The sequence below is a fragment of the Hydra vulgaris genome, chromosome 01 (assembly GCF_038396675.1).
Source record: "Hydra vulgaris chromosome 01, alternate assembly HydraT2T_AEP".
NCBI classification, from domain to species: domain Eukaryota; kingdom Metazoa; phylum Cnidaria; class Hydrozoa; order Anthoathecata; family Hydridae; genus Hydra; species Hydra vulgaris.
In genome coordinates, this window is record NC_088920.1 from 32,400,374 (window position 1) to 32,418,097 (window position 17,724).

Genomic DNA, 17,724 nt, shown 5'->3' on the forward strand with positions numbered 1-17,724 from the left:
TTTTTTAAAATTTTAAGGTTTTTGAAAACTTTAGGATTTTTTTAAAATTTTTAAGGTTTTTCAAAAGTTTAAAAGCTTTTAAGAAACTTAAACTTTTTTTTGAAAGTAATTTATTTATTTGGCTTTAGCTATTCTTGTCACCTTAATTTATTGCGGTAGTGGTGCAGTGCTAGAGCTCTTGCCTTGTAAGCAAGAAGTTCCATCTCCACCATCCCCTGGTAGTACCGCACTTAACTTGTTTCTCAGCACAGTGGCCTTTTTCATCTAAGTTCATGTTTTGGAGTTAAGAGAGGGTTGTACCACAATTAAAAGTAGCCTCTTTGACTATAGTGGCCTTCATGGCTTTGGCGATGTGAATTGAAATTTTTTTTAAATAGTAATTTATATGGAATTTCTTGGAGAGAAACACTAAAGTTTATCTCTTGAGGTAAAACTTAAAATACCTTAAAAAAAAACGATTCTAAATGCTGTAAAATAAACTCTAAATAGAATTCAGAAGTGTTTTTTTTTTTTTTTTCAGAATAGCAGAAATGATTTAATCAATATACTTTTATTTGTTTAGCTTAGAATCTGAAGATTAGCAATCAAAGATTAGGCTTAGATAACTAGGTTCAGAAGGTTGTGATCAGAGTGTTAAGATTCAAAAGGGTGTGATTAGAATGTTAAGATTCAGAAGGTTGTGATCAAAATGTTAAGATTTAGAAGGTTGTGATCAGAGTGTTAAGATTCAGAAGGTTGTGATCAGAATGTTAAGATTTAGAAGTTTGTGATCAGAATGTTAAGATTTAGAAGTTTGTGATCAGAATGTTAAGATTCAGAAGGTTGTGATCAGAATGTTAAGATCAAGACCTACTGGTCTGGATCTTAACATTGATCTTAAGGATTATTTTATGAAATGTTGTTTCTAATTATTTTCATAAAAAATATATTTTTTATTTGTTAAAAAAATTGTCTTTATGCAATTTTTTTTATTTTATCATTTAATTATATTACTTTAGCTTAATTATTTATTTGTATTGTTTGTGTTACATTTTTATTTTTTGTTTTTTTTATTATTTATATTTCATTTAATTTTTTTTCATCTAGTTTTATCATTTACTTCTTTATTATCTACTTTTACTTGATTTGTATATATTTTATTTTTATAAATTTTTGTTTATTCTTAAAAATTTAAATAAATTTATTATTAAATTTATTATATTGCATATAAATAATTTATATTAACCATATATATTAAGTTTAAAAAATTGTTTATGTATTTATAAATTGTAGGTGAATATGCTTAAGTAAAGAAACACATTTATTACTATATTCAAACAAGTAAATTAAATTACATGACGAAACACACAAACATAATATGCAATAAATTAATAATAAATGCAAAAAATAATTTCTGGCTTGATTTTTATTAGTTAATTTATAACCTGAGAGTTTTTTTCAGGGAGCCCTTAATCCAGATGCTGAAGCATCTGTTACACAGAGGTATAATGCTGCTAAATCTCGATTACAACAAGATTTGGAAGATCAATTGCAAAACCGAATTGAGGCATTAGATGAGCAGCAAGAATCACTTGAATATATTCGTGAGAAAGCTGAACTTTGTGCTTCTGAAGCAAAGGTGTTTTTTTAGATTTTATTAAATATTATTTATTAAGCAAAAGGTTTTAATAACTAAAAGTAAGCATATATAATATACTTATTATTATTAAGCATTAAAAATTTTTTGAGAAGTATCGTCCATGGTATTAGAACTTTTCTTTTTTTAGATAATATTAAACACTAGTGCTGTTCAATCAGGTTTTTATGACTCTATCTTATGTGGAGTTTATGGTGAACCAAATATCTCATCAGATGAATCTAGTAATGAATTAATTCCACTTTTGCAAAAACTCATCAAAGTTATTGAAGAAAAAGGTCCGCTTCCTGTTTCTTATGATCATTTATTGATGCAAAGATCTGATTACAAATTGCACACTGATGTTTTGAAACAAGATAATCAGAAAGTTGATTTATTTAAGCTAAAACCACGCTCTGAAATATTTAATAGTATGTTCTTTTTATACATATATTTTCTTTGTATATATATATGTGTGTATATATATATATATATATATATATATATATATATATATATATATATATATATTTATATATATATACATATATATATTTAATATATGAACATCAATAAATACAAATTCTCTCAATACTAATTTATTTATTTTATCTAAGAAATTTTCGCTAGATTATTGATACTAGCATCTTCAGCTTTTTGAAGCTTTTTAAAGATTTAAAAAAAAAGCAGCTTTTTAAAAATTAGTATTGAGAGAATTCGTATTTATTGATGTTCATATGTTAAATTTATTCAACTCTCATACAAGATGTTGTCATTTAATATATATATATATATATATATATATATATATATATATATATATATATATATATATATATATATATATATATATATATATATATATATATATATATATATATATATATATATATGCATGTGTGTATATATATATATATACACACACACATATATGCACTATTTTTTAACATTTTTAAATACACTCTAATTTTTTGATTATTGTAGATGTGCCTGGAATTCTTGTTACTGGTGAAGAACCATCTGGATATGAAAGGGAAGTTTTTAACATTTATAATGAAGGTAAAAATATTAGTGCATCTGGTTATGAGAATTATCTATCTTCTGATAGTGGCTTGTTTACAAAAGAAAATGAAAACACAGTAAAGGTGAATAGCTCAGAAGAGAATTCTCAAAAAGGAAATGAAATTAGAAAAACTATTTTAGAAAAGAACATTGCTGAATCCATGAATTTAGAAAATGAACTGCGAGAAAATGAAGCTAAAGAAATAGATTTAGTTTTAAATGGCGTTTTTCAGCTTAAAAAAGAAGCATTTTTAGATGTTCAAAAAGAGTTGAAGGTTTTTTATTGTTTTACTGGTTTTACTTCAAAATTTAACATTTTGGATTCAATTTAAATTTTTTTATAGATTAATCATTTACATGGATTTTTTTATATTATATATTAATAACATTGTTTACATGAATTTTTTTTAATGGGTTGCTAACATATTGTTTATATAGATTTTTATATATATATATCAATTAATAACATTATTTAGGAAAAGTTGTCAGATGTTACTAATGAAAGTGAGCGAAATCAAATTATTGAGCATTTTGCTGCAAAGTTGAAAAATATGACTGATGAATTTTCTCAACTTAAGGAACTAAAGATGGCTTCAACAATTGATAATCTTACTCAGGAAAGAATGAAGAAAAAGAATTCTTTATTTCAGTAACAATATATATATATATATTTTTTTAATATATTTCAGTAACAATATATATATTTTTAATTATTTCAGCAACAATATATATATATATATATATATATATATATATATATATATATATATATATATATATATATATATATATATATATATATATATATATATATATATATATATCATTTAGTGACATTGACTAAATTAAATTTAGAAAACAAGTTGCTGAAGCTGAGGCTAATAATATTGACATAACTTTTAAACCTCCAAATGAAAACGAAACTACCTTAAATGTAAAGGTTTTTGCTAAAGAACAAGATAAGCTTTTTAACGAAATCAAAAATGCTTATGAAGAAGAAGCTAGTAGACAGAAAAAAGAATTGTCTGAGAAAAAGATTAAAGAAATGGAAAAAAATATTCAAAACATGAGTTTACAACTTTTAAATCCTGATGAAAATGAGTTAATGCAATTGAAGCAGGTAACTTGTATTCTAATGAAATCTATAATATTGATAGCTAACATTATTATTATAAATATCCCATTAAAGCAATAGCGGTTATCATCATTGTCATCATGGTTACATCATCGGCATTTAGATCATCATTATCTGGAGTTTATATATAAATATATATACATGTATGTGTGTATGTCTATATATAAATATATATATATATATATATATATATATATATATATATATATATATATATATATATATATATATATATATATATATATATATATATACATATAATTGTTTGAGATTTTAACTGAGTATGCAAACTGACTTATAGCCAAAAAAATATTCATAGTTTTATGTAGCATTAAATTTTTTATTATTCTATTTGGAAACTAGGATATAGAAAAAGAAACAATATCACTGGGTGCATTGAAAGAACAATTACAACTAAACCAAGCAGTAGAGACTTCTAGATCAGAAGACAAAATTAATCAATATCAGATAGTTGAAGATAAAGCTAATAATGCGCTTGAGGTTGCTGCGATATTAGGAGCAGTTCAAGAGGCTTTCGATGATAGAAACAAAGGAGGTCAACTTAAATTATTGGACAGAATTGCTAGCAAAAATCATTTGAATGAGGTTTATATTTACTGAACTTAGCTATTTTGAGTTTTTTTTTAGAAAAAGTTTTTTCTTTTTTTAGTTAAAAGTTTAAGTTTAAAAGTTTTTATTTATTTTACGTTTTTAATATTTTTTTTTTTACTTTTTTTGAACTAAAATTATTTTTTCAGGATGAGAAGCAAGAAATATTGAATCGCTTTTTGAGTGAACAGCAAACTCTGAATGAAAAGTATGATGAAATGAAAGAATACAGTACTGCTGCTCTTAATGCAAAGCTTGAAGCGAGAAAGAAAGTGCGAGCGGAAAAAAATAAGGAAGATTCTTTGAAAAAATTGTTTCAGGAAATAACCGAAGCAGCAGTTAGTTTGTTGTTGATTTTATTTCAATAATTTTATTTCTTAATAATGTTTTTTTTATTTTTTTTATTTTTTTACTCTCTTAATGCTTTTATCAAGGATGGAGAGCTTTGTGATACACATCTGACAAGCCAGCTTTGTGATCTGACACCAGAGCAAATAAAAGAGCAAGAGAAACTTTTGAGTGAACAAGAAAAAAAACATTCAGATTTATTGATGAAGCAGTACATAGAAAAAAAAGAAGCTGAGCAGGAACTAAAAAAGGAACAGTTAATGGTTGTTCAAGATATTAATAATGACTTTGAAGCAAAAAAAGCAAATGTGAGTAATACAATAAGTTTGATAATAAAAAAAAAATTTTATTTGTATTTTCAAATTTTTTTATTTTTTTATTTTTAACATAAATTTAGTTTACCATTTACTTTTTAGGCTTTAGAAGAACAACAGAATACTTTCAATGCTATTTTAGATTCTAAGAGAAAGAATCTTTCTGAAGAGCAAATGAAGGTTCTTTTAGATCAGCATAATCATGATCGGGAATCTTTAGAGCAAAGCATGGATTCAGAAAGGAATCGTCAGTTATTGACACTAGCTGATAAAATTGCAGAAAAGAAGAGGAAAAAAATTGAAACTTTAGCTAAACGACATGAAGCCGATTTGCAACAACACGTAGTAAAGGAAAACAAAGAACGAAATGAACTATCTGCAGAACAAGTAAGCTTTACATAATACAAAATATGCAAATATTTCATAAGCAACTTTTATAGTTGCCTTTTTTGTTAATAGTTGGCTTATTTATAAAAATTTGTAGGTATTTTAGTATATATATATACATACATGAATATACGTATATATATATATATATATATATATATATATATATATATATATATATATATATATATATATATACACACACATATATATTAACAAAGAAAAAACAACTTTTTCTATGGTACTTTAAGTTTCATGCCTATACGGCAATCATCAGCCATTGAATACAAATTCAAAAACAAAAAAACCACTAAAAATTACAAAATACTGTTTTGTGGGATCTTTACGTCGCTAAGACATACTTGATGACAACCAAAGAAAAAATAAAATATTAGCTAATCACCGGTGTCAAAAAAAGATAAGAGGAATTATTGAATAATTGCTCTATTTGAAATATCTTTTTAATATTGAGCACTCTTTTATGACTATGAGTTTTGTTTTATTATTATAATACAAAACAGCCTTAAATATCAATATATATATATATATATATATATATATATATATATATATATATATATATATATATATATATATATATATATATATATATATATATACATATATATATATATATATATATATATATATATATATATATATATATATGTATGTATGTATGTATGTATGTATGTATGTATGTATGTATGTATGTATGTATGTATGTATGTATGTATGTATGTATGTATTAATAAAACATGATGTTTAGTATCAAACTATTTATTGTTATTATCAAGAGTGATGGTTCAAAGTTTGGCTCATATAAAAGCTAAATTAAATGTTAAAAAACCATTATAAGAAATTATTTTAAACATAACAAAAGTAACATTTTTTTATGTCTAAAAATTTTTACAAAACAAAAAATGGTAACCAATGAAAAGTCATCATCAAATTACCATTGTTGCAATTTAAAATAATACTCTTATATTTTATGATGAAAAATAATAAACAATAAGAAAAGAAAAAAATTTAAATTAATAATGTGAAGAAAATTTAAAAATATTGCAAAAAAGTAGAATAGTTTACTTTTGAGTTTTCAAGTCTGGTGAATTAGCTGGCCATTTCATTAAACTGAATTTATTAGTATTAAACCATGTTTAGTTTAGTAAATTTAGTTTCGTAAGTTTGGATGTATTTTTAGTTTAGTAAGTTTGTATGTATTTTTAGTTTAGTAAGTTTGGATGTATTTTTAGGTTATTCTACTTATTGTGCTAAAATCGCCATCTCAAAAGCTTATTGTCATCAGAGAAAGGAACCATTATTTTTTTCAAAATATTTTTTTGTGCGAAGCAGTCCATAACGCTATTGGTTTTATACTATGTCCCCAATCAAAAATACCCAAAAATCATCCCTAAACCATTATTCCTAATAAAAACTTCTTAGAGAACAAAATGACTAAATATTTATTCAATCATGTTGTTCTCCTAAGAAGTTGCTTTAGTTTTAGAAGTCACACTATTCATAATTGTTCGAATGGCATTAACTTTTTATAAAAATGCTATTTTTTATTTAACTATTATTTATGTTTTTTTTTTTCACTATTAAATAATTTAAAAGTATTTTGGTTAAAATGCTTTGATAAAAATTAAAAGAATGATAAAAATGCTAAAGTGGGAAAAACTACATAAAAAATGGACCATCAATGACTGTAAACGCGGACCAATGTATCAAAGTTATAAATCTTTGGTTTTTAGATAAAATTGTTTGTCTGCAAAAAAAAATTGTTGAATTTATGATAAAATAGTGTGTATTATCGACTGTAAAACATGGTGGATGTAGTGTTAAGGTGTTTGTCTGTTTTGGTTAGAATGCCACAGGTGAATTTGTGAAAATAGAGGGAGTAATGACAAAAGTAGTTTACTTGTACTAGTTAGCTTGTATACTTAAAAAATTATGCAACACCTTCAGAAAGTTAATGAGAAATTTTTTCAGAAGAAAATGACTTGAAGCTTAAATCTAAAAACATATTTTTCAAAAACTGGTTTAAGTTATTTGACTGAGTATGAGTACAATTAAATATTAAATAAAATGATTTAGCCTCCCCAATCACAAGATCTCTCTCTCATCGGATTTTTATGGGAGGAATTAAAAGTAATGTCAAAAACTAATGCCTAATAATGCATAAGATGTGGACAAAGCTTATTAGTTATTGGCATAAAATTGACTTTGACAAATTTTGACAAATTGGATAAGTCATTAAGTAGAATGCCAAGAATATGTATTGCGGTGATTGTCGCTAAGGGATAGAAGATAATATATAATTCAGTTAAAAGAAGATAACATGTAATTCAGGTAGACTTTGTTTACAGTTTCTCTCCCAATAGTAAGTAAAATTATGATATCTTGTGTCAAAAAGTACAACCATTCGAATAATTATGGACAGTAGTGTGTATATATATATATATATATACATATATATATATATATATATATACACATATATATACATATAAATATATATATATATATATATATATATACACATATATATATACATATATATATACATTTATATATATATATATATATATATATATATATATATATATATATATATATATATATATATATATATATATATATATATATATATATATGTATCAGATATAACAAATAATATTATTAATTGCATGTACTTTCCTCAATATTTTTTAGCTTCGCTCAAATGAGAATACAAACCTTGTAGCGAAGGTTGCTGAAAGCAATCCAGACCATGTTGAAAACCTTATTTTGACATCTGTAAGACAAAGACACATGCGTGAAAGAATAGAACAAGAAAAGCAGTTTAAAGATGAAATTGAAGCCTCACAATCTTTATTAAAGGCACAAATTGTTGAAGAAAACCAAAAGCAAAGAGATGCTTTACTCGCTGAACAAGACAAGGTTAAATTTTTGCTTTTTAGCTGAAAACTTAACAACTTTTTGAATTTTTTTTTTAACTTATATTGGCTGAAAGATCTTATTCAATATATTTAAAGCTTGCGATCTTATTCAATATATAATATCAATTTCTTCAAAAATCAATAAAGTATGTAAAGCATTTACAAACTAAGGTGTTTAACATTTGAATTGTTGAACTGATCATATTCAACATAAGTTAAAATTGAATTTAAAATTTTTTATGTTATTTATAAAATTGAATTTCGCTTGATCTGCTTAATTGAATGTTTTGATCATAGTCAATTTGAGTCATATAGCTAAAACCTCAATAATAGCATGGGTGTAGTTTATGACTATTTTGAGTCCATTTCAGAAATAAAATTTACTCAAAATAGTCATAAATTACACCCATAATAAACCACAATAAACGCTTTACCACATTACCACAACTAATAAAAATGTTTTTTAATATTGTACTATGATCCTTGATTAATCACACCCACAACTATCCAGCTATCAAGTTTCTATCCTATTGATAGTATGGGTGACCCATGACCATTTATAAATGCATGACGTTCAAGACATTTTATATTATCCTTTATTTTTAATACTTTACACTGTTATTATAGGAGTTTATGAATATGGTAAGTGTATCAGGTAACTTAGATAGCGATAGCTTGAGACAGAAAAAGATTGTGCTGGAATCAAAACACAAAAAACAACTTGAAGAGTTTGATAAAAGTAAAGTTGACTTGCTGTCTTCAGCTCTTTTAGAAATAAGCCCTTCACTGCAGGTTGCACATGCACATGCTCGTTTGGAACTTCGTGAGCGACAGCTAAATGAGCTATCTAATTCCATGAAAGATTTCGTGACTAAAGAGGAACTTTCAAAACAGTATTCTGAGCAAGCAGAACAGGCTTCTCAGGCTGTGGAAGAGTTCAAAAAGAAAACAGTGTTTGAAATGGCAAAAAAGATTGAAGATATTAAAAAGTCTCGTCGTGATAAAGGAGAGGAGCAGAGAAAAGTAATGGAGGAAGAAGTAAGAAAATTAGAAGAACAGCTAGAGAAAAAAAGAGAAGCAGAAGCTTTAAAAGAAGCTGAAAAACAAGCTGAAATCGAACGCATGCGTAAAAAAAAGGAAAAAGAAAAAGAAGAATTAGAAAGGGTAATTGAGTATAATTTTATTTTAACAATGAGTAAATAATGATATGTATGGTGTAGATAATGATCTGTATGGTGTAGATATTGTTTACCTCCTATAGGAGGTACCCATACATATTTCAACATTACTCATGCTTTTTAAAAAATTATTGAAAATTTTGACTGTACATATATTTTTTTTATGTAGTTGACAATCCTACAAAAGGAAGTTGGAGATGTTCAGAAAGAGCGACTTTTAAAAGAGCATGACGAAAATGTTGTAAAGTTTCAAAACAAAATGAAAGATGATCAAGATCGAAATAAAGAAATGCTAAGAAAAAAACTTGAAGAACGAAGAAATAAGAAAGGTAACGTGGGAGGAGAAAAATACAAAGAAGGTGCTGTGCAAAATTTTCAGGAAGATGTAGGAAAAAAAGTTGTTTTGGAGCAAGAGAAAGCAAATACACTGACATCAGCACCATCATCTATTTCAGCAAAACCTTTTGCAACTTTTGGTTTGTTTCTCTCTTTTTCATTTTTTTTTTTTTTTCTAAATTATTAAGAAAATAATTTATATGTATGTTGTTTGAAACTAAATGAACCTTTATTTTAGATTCAAAACAAGCTCAAAACTTTTTAAGTAGTAAACCAGCTTTAAATAAAAAAGAATGGATTGCCATGCTTTCAGACTCACCATTATTTCAAGCTGTTAATGATATAGAGGCTTTAATTGATCAAGGTATAGGGATTCAAAGAGTTCTTGGAGCAAGAGGAAGGCCATATATTGACATAAAGGTGAAACATTTGTGCAAATATTAGTTTAATAGTTTGATATGTGAAACGTTTGAACAAACATTTTTTAATAATTTTTTTATGTTATCATTACTTTTTAGTACACATTTGTTTGTAAGTATAAATTTTCAAGTCTACAATTATAAAATTTTTTCAATAGGATGCTCAATGGTCTTGCCAAGGTGAATTAGTACCTGTTGACATAAATGAGTTATCTCCTCTGCAATTTGTAGTTTATCGGTTTGGAGTGTTTGCTTGTCAATTACTGCAAGAAGCCATGCAAGCCCCAGAAGTAACTCTTCTTATTGCATCAAGTCTTCCAGTAAACAACTATGCAAAAAATGCTTTTCGCAATTCCTTTTTTTATGAACGTGCACGAAAAATATTGTTTATACGTCAGGAGAGAATGGAAAGTGTTGGAGATTTTATAGTGCTCATCATGCATTGTTTGGCACACATTAAAGTTGATGATCTTGTTGACGACGAGAATGTGCTATTCCTTAGGGAGTTTTACAAAGTAATTACACTTAATTACACTTGCAGTGTCTATTGTTATTTTCTTTTTACATATACTGTGTCCTTTTTAACTTATAAAATATGTGCATATTTCTTCAATTATAGGCATTACGCATTTGCTGCCAAGACATGTTTTTTTCTCGTGCTAATTCTGCCTCACCAATAAACTCTTTGTTAGTCAGTTCTTCAGAAAAAACAGTTGGTACGCCTTTGGAGCAAACGTTTTCACGTCTTAAAAAACCTGCTCAAAAGTTGAATCTTGTAAAAGAATTAATCAATGTGAAAGTCAATGATCCAGTGAGACAAGATTTTTCCAGTGAAGTATGTGTTTTTTTTGTGTGTGTGTGTAATCTTGTTTGCAAGAAATGATTGTCTATAAAAAATTTTTCAAATTTGTACAGAAACATTTTTCAAATTTTTCCTTCTTTTTTTCTTCTTCTTGAACAAAAAAAGTTGTTTTACAGTTAACTTGAACTAAAAATTTAAGTTAAGAAATTATTTGTTAAAAATTAAAAATATTCTAACAACGTAGTTACAACTCATACGCAACAATTTTTTTATTAATATTAACTTATTTATTAAATTATAATACAGTTTAAACGAAATCTAACTTCACACATGTAACATAAATATTATAAAGGTTGTTTGCTAAATTTACACAATCACACTTCTTATTCATCTTTATAAAATTCATATCCTTATTAATAAAGCGAAGTGTCTTTCACTTACTTTTTTTTTTTTTTTTGCAGTTAGCAAAATTTTTATCATTTTCCACTTAGAACTCATTTAATACATTTCTAGTACTCTTCTACTTCCCAGTAACCATCCAATGCCTAACAACTTATCTAAAGTTCATTTAGTACTCATCTTATATCCATCTTGTATTCATCTAGCACTAGTCTACTAGAACTCGAACTACTATAACTACTACTACTACTACTACTACTACTACTACTACTACTACTACTACTACTACTACTACTACTACTATTACTACTATTACTACTATTACTACTATTACTACTACTACTACTACTATTACTACTACTACTACTTTTACTACTACTACTACTATTACTACTACTACTACTACTACTATTACTACTACTACTACTATTACTACTACTACCATTACTACTACTACTACTACTACTACGACTGTTACTATTACTAATATTACTACTATCATTACTCCTACTACTATTATTACTACTACTACTACTGTTACTACTACTACCATTACTATTACTACTACTACCTACTACTACTACTACTACTACTACTACTACTACTACTACTACTACTATTACTACTACTACTACTACTACTACTACTACTACTACTACTACTACTACTACTATTACTACTACTACTACTACTACTACTACTACTACTACTATTACTACTACTACTACTACTACTACTACTACTACTACTACTACTATTACTACTATTACTACTATTACTACTACTACTACTATTACTACTATTACTACTACTACTACTACTATTACTACTACTACTACTTTTACTACTACTACTACTATTACTACTACTACTACTACTACTACTACTACTACTACTACTACTACTACTACTATTACTACTACTACTACTACTATTACTACTACTACTACTACTACTACTACTACTACTACTATTACTACGACTGTTACTATTACTAATATTACTACTATCATTACTCCTACTACTATTATTACTACTACTACTGTTACTACTACTACCATTACTATTACTACTACTACCTACTACTACTACTACTACTACTACTACTATTACTGTTACTATTACTAATATTACTACTACTACCATTACTACTACTACATTACTATTGCTACTACATTACTATTACTAATCCTCTGGAAGTCATTTACTGTTTTATTGAGTAATTTTATTCACTTTTATTTTTAATTACTGTTAGTAGTGGTATAGTATTATTAATATAATTAGTAGTGGTATAGTATTATTAACATAATTAGTAGTGGTATAGTATTATTAACATAATTAGTAGTGGTATAGTATTATTAACATAATTAGTAGTGGTATAGTATTATTAACATTATTAGTAGTGGTATAGTATTATTAACATAATTAGTAGTGGTATAGTATTATTAACATAATTACTATTAATAGTTCTTAGTTCTAAAGGATTCATAATTGAGACTTTTTTGATTAAATAAAAATTTTTAGATTTTCTGAACCGCAAAAGATATTAATTGATTATAAAACTTAAGTAATTAAACATTATGTAAATAAACTATCCAATTATTTAATATAAGCTAATTACAAATAAAATTAGCTTATATTAAATTTGATAAAATATTTTTAAGTCATATTGTACTACTTATATAATTATAGCTTATATGTTTATATATGTTAAATGTGTTTATATATGTTATATATGTTTATATATGTTATATATGTTTATATATGTTTTATTGATAAACTTTGAGTTTGTTATTTTTATCAACAAAAAAAAAAAACTCGAAAATCTTTACATAATAAGTTTATATGATAATTCGTACAGTTAATTTTTTGATAGTCCTAGCAGCATACGTTTTCTTAATAACCCAAACAGCATAAGTTTTCTTGATAATCCTAACAACAAGTTTTTTTGTAAATCCGATTAGCAGACGTTTTTTGTTTATCTAAACAGCATAATTTTTTTCAATAGTTTAAGTATACATTATATATTGAATAAATATACAATAAATATTGAAGTTTTATAAAAAAAATTATAGACACAAGATCGAAAATGTTCTGGTTCGATTACCTTTAGATAATCTTTTATAGTTTATTTATTAACTTAGACGCAAACTAAATTGTGATTTGCAGAGTCAGGGAAAATTGAGTATATACCAGTTTGCAGATCTTTTACTTACAAAAAAAATATTGCTTTGCTGTGCGGTTAAACCATGTATCCTGTATGAAAAATGTGCCTATAGGTTAATAAATAAGCTCAATATGTATACAGTATATGTCTGTGGTCACACTTCATTTTTTTTTCAATTCAATAAATGTGTTCCAACTCTATGAGTTTAAAATCTTATTTATTACAAGTTTTGCAATGTTTAATAGTTTATAAAACAAATCAACTTGATATTTTTAACTTTCTTAACAGGGGTTAACCGATCGGTTATCTAAACAAAACACCTTTATCGACAATACAAAATTGCGCATGTATTTACGATCTGTCGGTGCCGTCGATTGTACTGAGCAAAAAGAAATTTACGTTCAAAAGCGATTAAATGAGCTCACTGGAAAAGAGGAGATAAAGACAATTAACAAACCGTAAGTATATAAAACTTATAAAACTTATTGCAAAAAATCGTGCAGTTCTAATTTTTTGTTTAATTACTATTATGTACAACAGACGAAGAAGAAGCAGCGTTGTGGTAATTTCTCCAGAGCTTTTACTAGATGCCCAGCTTAATGATCTTTATTCAAAAATTGACCAGCTCAATGTAGAAATAGCTACCGTTATAAAGTCATCTTCAAATATTAAAAAAAATATGCACTACCTTCAAGATAGCGGTGCTTCTCAGGAAATAATCGGACGTCGAAGAAAGCAGTTGGATGAACAAGATTTGAGAATCCAAAACCTTCTGAAAAAGCTTAAAATATTGGAAACGGAAGCATCTAGGAAAGAAAAAGAGTTGCACCGTTGATTTTTTACTATTTTATTTTTTGTATATATATGTTTGTGTGTGCATATATATATATATATATATATATATATATATATATATATATATATATATATATATATATATATATATATATATATATATATATATATATATATATATATATATATATATATATATATAGTATGATATAAATAAATATATGTAAATATATTTGTAAATATGTGCGTGTATGTGTGTGTGTGTGTATGTGTGTATACACACACTTGAGAGTTATTTTTTAATTTTTGTATTTATTATGTTAAGTAAAATATTAAAAAATGCACACGATGTGAAAATTATGTTTGTTTTTTTTACTATATTCACCTTCCCAAAGCCGCAGGGGCTATTATAGTCAAACAGGCCATCGAATAGTTGCAACAACTCTCTTTCTACTCCCTTTCAACTCGAAAGTACATTTACAAAAAAGGCCGTTGCACGGAGATATAAGTCACATATGTGAGAGATTAAATATCAAACCTGCCTTTTTTTTATCATTAAAGTCTTTAAAATTGAAGATTTTCCAAAAACATTTAGGTTTAACTTAAAATGAGATTAAATAAGACGTTAACTGAAATAGATATAAATGGACAATGAAAGACTGAAAATAGACGATATAAATTAAAAATGAATTTTAGCATTTGACCATAACTTTTTATATCAATGTCTTGTAATGATAAAATGGCGTTCGTTCTTATGAGAGTACTTCTGTTCTTCAGCTTCTAAAAAAGATGTTCGTTTTTATGAGAATTCTTCTGTTCTTCAGCTTCTAAAAAAGATGTTCGTTCTCGTGAGAGTTCTTCTGTTCTTCAGCTTTTAAAAAGTATGTTCGTTCTCAAGAGAGTTCTTCTGTTCTTCAGCTTCTAAAAAAAGCTACTGCCTAATGAGATAACTTTATTAATTTCTAGTTATAGATAAAATTCAAATATATATTTGAATTTTATTTTTTTTATATAGCAAATATATATATGAGTTTTATATCGCAAGACAGTATTAAATTTTCTTCAAATAAAGAAAGTTAGTGCAATCTATTTGAGTATGTATGTCAATGAAAAGTGGGAAATATCGCATTGATTTTTCGCATTGAATTTTGTATAAAGCTAAAAATTCTTTAAACAAACTTAACTGTATTTCTCTACTTTGTTCCTTCTCATTTAAACTATGCAAATATTGTTTGGCTTTCTGGTAATAAATGCAAACCTGGAGTCTTTATTCGTCAAAAGCATTTACTTATGGCCTGCTTTTTTACATATGGCCTTTCTTATTTACTTATGACCTTTCTTATTTATTTGTAGCCTTTCTTATTTGAAATGAAAATTTTTGATATACATCAGCTCTTTATTATTGATTGAAAAGCTTTGGTATACATCTTTCTTTATTCTTTATTTCATGTAGAAATATGAAACTATTTACTTAACTATTATACTTTTTTCCATATACCTTAAAAGATAAAAAAAGTACAATTTAAGAAATGATAATTCGATTCGGTAACCATTCGATTTGGCAACCATTCGATTTGGCAACTATTCGATTCAGTAACCATTCGATTCAGTAACCATTAGGCTAACTAATTTGGAATATCAAGCATTTCGTAAAGCTCGTCTTTAAGTTAAAATGGCTTTTTTTAAATTTTATTTTTCGATAAAATGTTTTCTTTAAGCCTCGAGTTGAGTTTAACTTCTAATTCAAGAATAAACTTAAAGAAATTATTTAATTTCTTGATGATATGTTTTGATATTTTTAAACGTTTAATAGTTTACTATAATGTCTTAGTATTTATGCAGTAAAACAAATATGGTCAATATAATCTACTTATCTACATGAATTATCTATATAATCTACTTATCTACATGAATTATCTATATAATCTACTTATCTACATGAATTATCTATATAATCTACTTATCTACATGAATTATCTATATAAAAAAATTTAATCAGTTGAATCAGGCATCATTTCTAATATCTGTAAATTAATCAATATCTCTTGAAAAATCCTGTTAAAATTTTAAAAAAATAAGTTTTTGCTACTGACAAGCGCTAGTCAGAAACTGACCGTTAAAGTTCTGGCGTTGCGCTATTAGTATGCAGAGCCGGATATAGCGTTTTAGGTGTTTGAGATGGGGCAAACTCCAAACATTTATACGATTATTCGAGAGGAATAAATACTCTCGAATGTTTGATCACAGACGATATTTAAGATAAGATTATAGTAATTTAAGTAAGAATCCATGTTCACACCAAGATCTTTTGGGTTTTTAGATCAGGTTAAATTATGATCTCCTTATTCGTAGTTGTAATTTATATATTTACAAAACAAAGTATGTTCTTTGAGTAAAACACTTACTATGGGCTACTTTTAACTGCACTTTATTTGACTAGAGATAAATTTTATAAATGGCAACAGCAAAATTGTGACTGTATTCTGCATCCTTAAATGAACTATATAGCTTGATATTGTCAGCATATAACATTAGAGAGCAATTAAGATCTTTTACTATAGAGGGTAGATCATTAATATATAACAAGAATAACGTTGGACCCAAAACGCAACCATGTGGAACGCTAAGAATGCTAGTCGGATTGAATAGTGAATTTCCAACCAGAACCCTTTGATATCTATTGGAAAGAAATACTGATATCCAATGAAAGTTATCTATTACACCGTACATTGCAAGTTTTTTCAAAAGTTTTGGATGAGGTACATAGTCAAATGCTTTTTTATGAGCTAACTGTTTTAAAAGTATATTTTGTATACTGTCAGTTCCAAATGATGTGCTAGGTCTTAGACTTTTTAGTTTTTGATAAACTATCTTTGCTAAAAAATCTGCGAAACTCATCTTATTTACTAACAAAAGTATTCGTTTTATACAAATTTCCGTTATCTTCCATAAAAACACTTCTAAAGTATTTGTTAAACACTTCAGCGGTTTCAACATTGCTAGTAGTAAAGTTGCTATTGGTTTTTAGAGGATATATTTTTATGGGGTTGTTTAGATTTTTACTTACGTAACTAAAAAACTTAATTTGAGTTATTTTCTTTGACCAGTTTTAGTTCCACATTTTTGTGGTGTGTGGGTTTTCATATCCACTCACCTAAAAAGTCATATATGGTTTTTTTACATTTTGATGCATATTGGGTAAATGCCTTTTTATGC

At 26.0% G+C, this 17,724-nt stretch overlaps 2 protein-coding genes across 2 annotated transcripts in view; one reads left to right on the forward strand and one right to left on the reverse strand.

Annotated features, from left to right (window-relative positions):
* LOC100213567 (uncharacterized) overlaps positions 1-14,865 on the forward strand; it is a 120,204-nt gene extending 105,339 nt beyond the window's left edge. The window contains exons 54-70 of the mRNA XM_065787917.1: positions 1,442-1,618; positions 1,767-2,046; positions 2,600-2,952; positions 3,154-3,326; positions 3,533-3,797; positions 4,176-4,418; positions 4,571-4,759; positions 4,856-5,077; positions 5,186-5,470; positions 8,186-8,413; positions 9,040-9,576; positions 9,760-10,066; positions 10,165-10,346; positions 10,504-10,860; positions 10,965-11,180; positions 14,002-14,171; positions 14,254-14,865. Of these exons, the coding sequence (XP_065643989.1) occupies positions 1,442-1,618; positions 1,767-2,046; positions 2,600-2,952; positions 3,154-3,326; positions 3,533-3,797; positions 4,176-4,418; positions 4,571-4,759; positions 4,856-5,077; positions 5,186-5,470; positions 8,186-8,413; positions 9,040-9,576; positions 9,760-10,066; positions 10,165-10,346; positions 10,504-10,860; positions 10,965-11,180; positions 14,002-14,171; positions 14,254-14,548 (4,479 nt within the window). The 3' untranslated portion in view covers positions 14,549-14,865. The remainder of the gene's footprint in view (positions 1-1,441; positions 1,619-1,766; positions 2,047-2,599; positions 2,953-3,153; positions 3,327-3,532; positions 3,798-4,175; positions 4,419-4,570; positions 4,760-4,855; positions 5,078-5,185; positions 5,471-8,185; positions 8,414-9,039; positions 9,577-9,759; positions 10,067-10,164; positions 10,347-10,503; positions 10,861-10,964; positions 11,181-14,001; positions 14,172-14,253) is intronic.
* Positions 14,866-16,944: 2,079 nt separating this feature from the next.
* LOC136074340 (uncharacterized) lies at positions 16,945-17,406 on the reverse strand. The gene has a single exon (XM_065786646.1). The coding sequence runs from the start codon at positions 17,404-17,406 to the stop codon at positions 16,945-16,947; it is 462 nt and encodes a 153-aa protein (XP_065642718.1).
* Between the last annotated feature and the right edge of the window lie 318 nt (positions 17,407-17,724).

Coding starts and splice junctions, on each gene's coding strand:
- LOC136074340 (XM_065786646.1), bottom strand. CDS start 17,406: ATGAGTTTCGCAGATTTTTTAGCAAAGATAGTTTATCAAAAACTAAAA.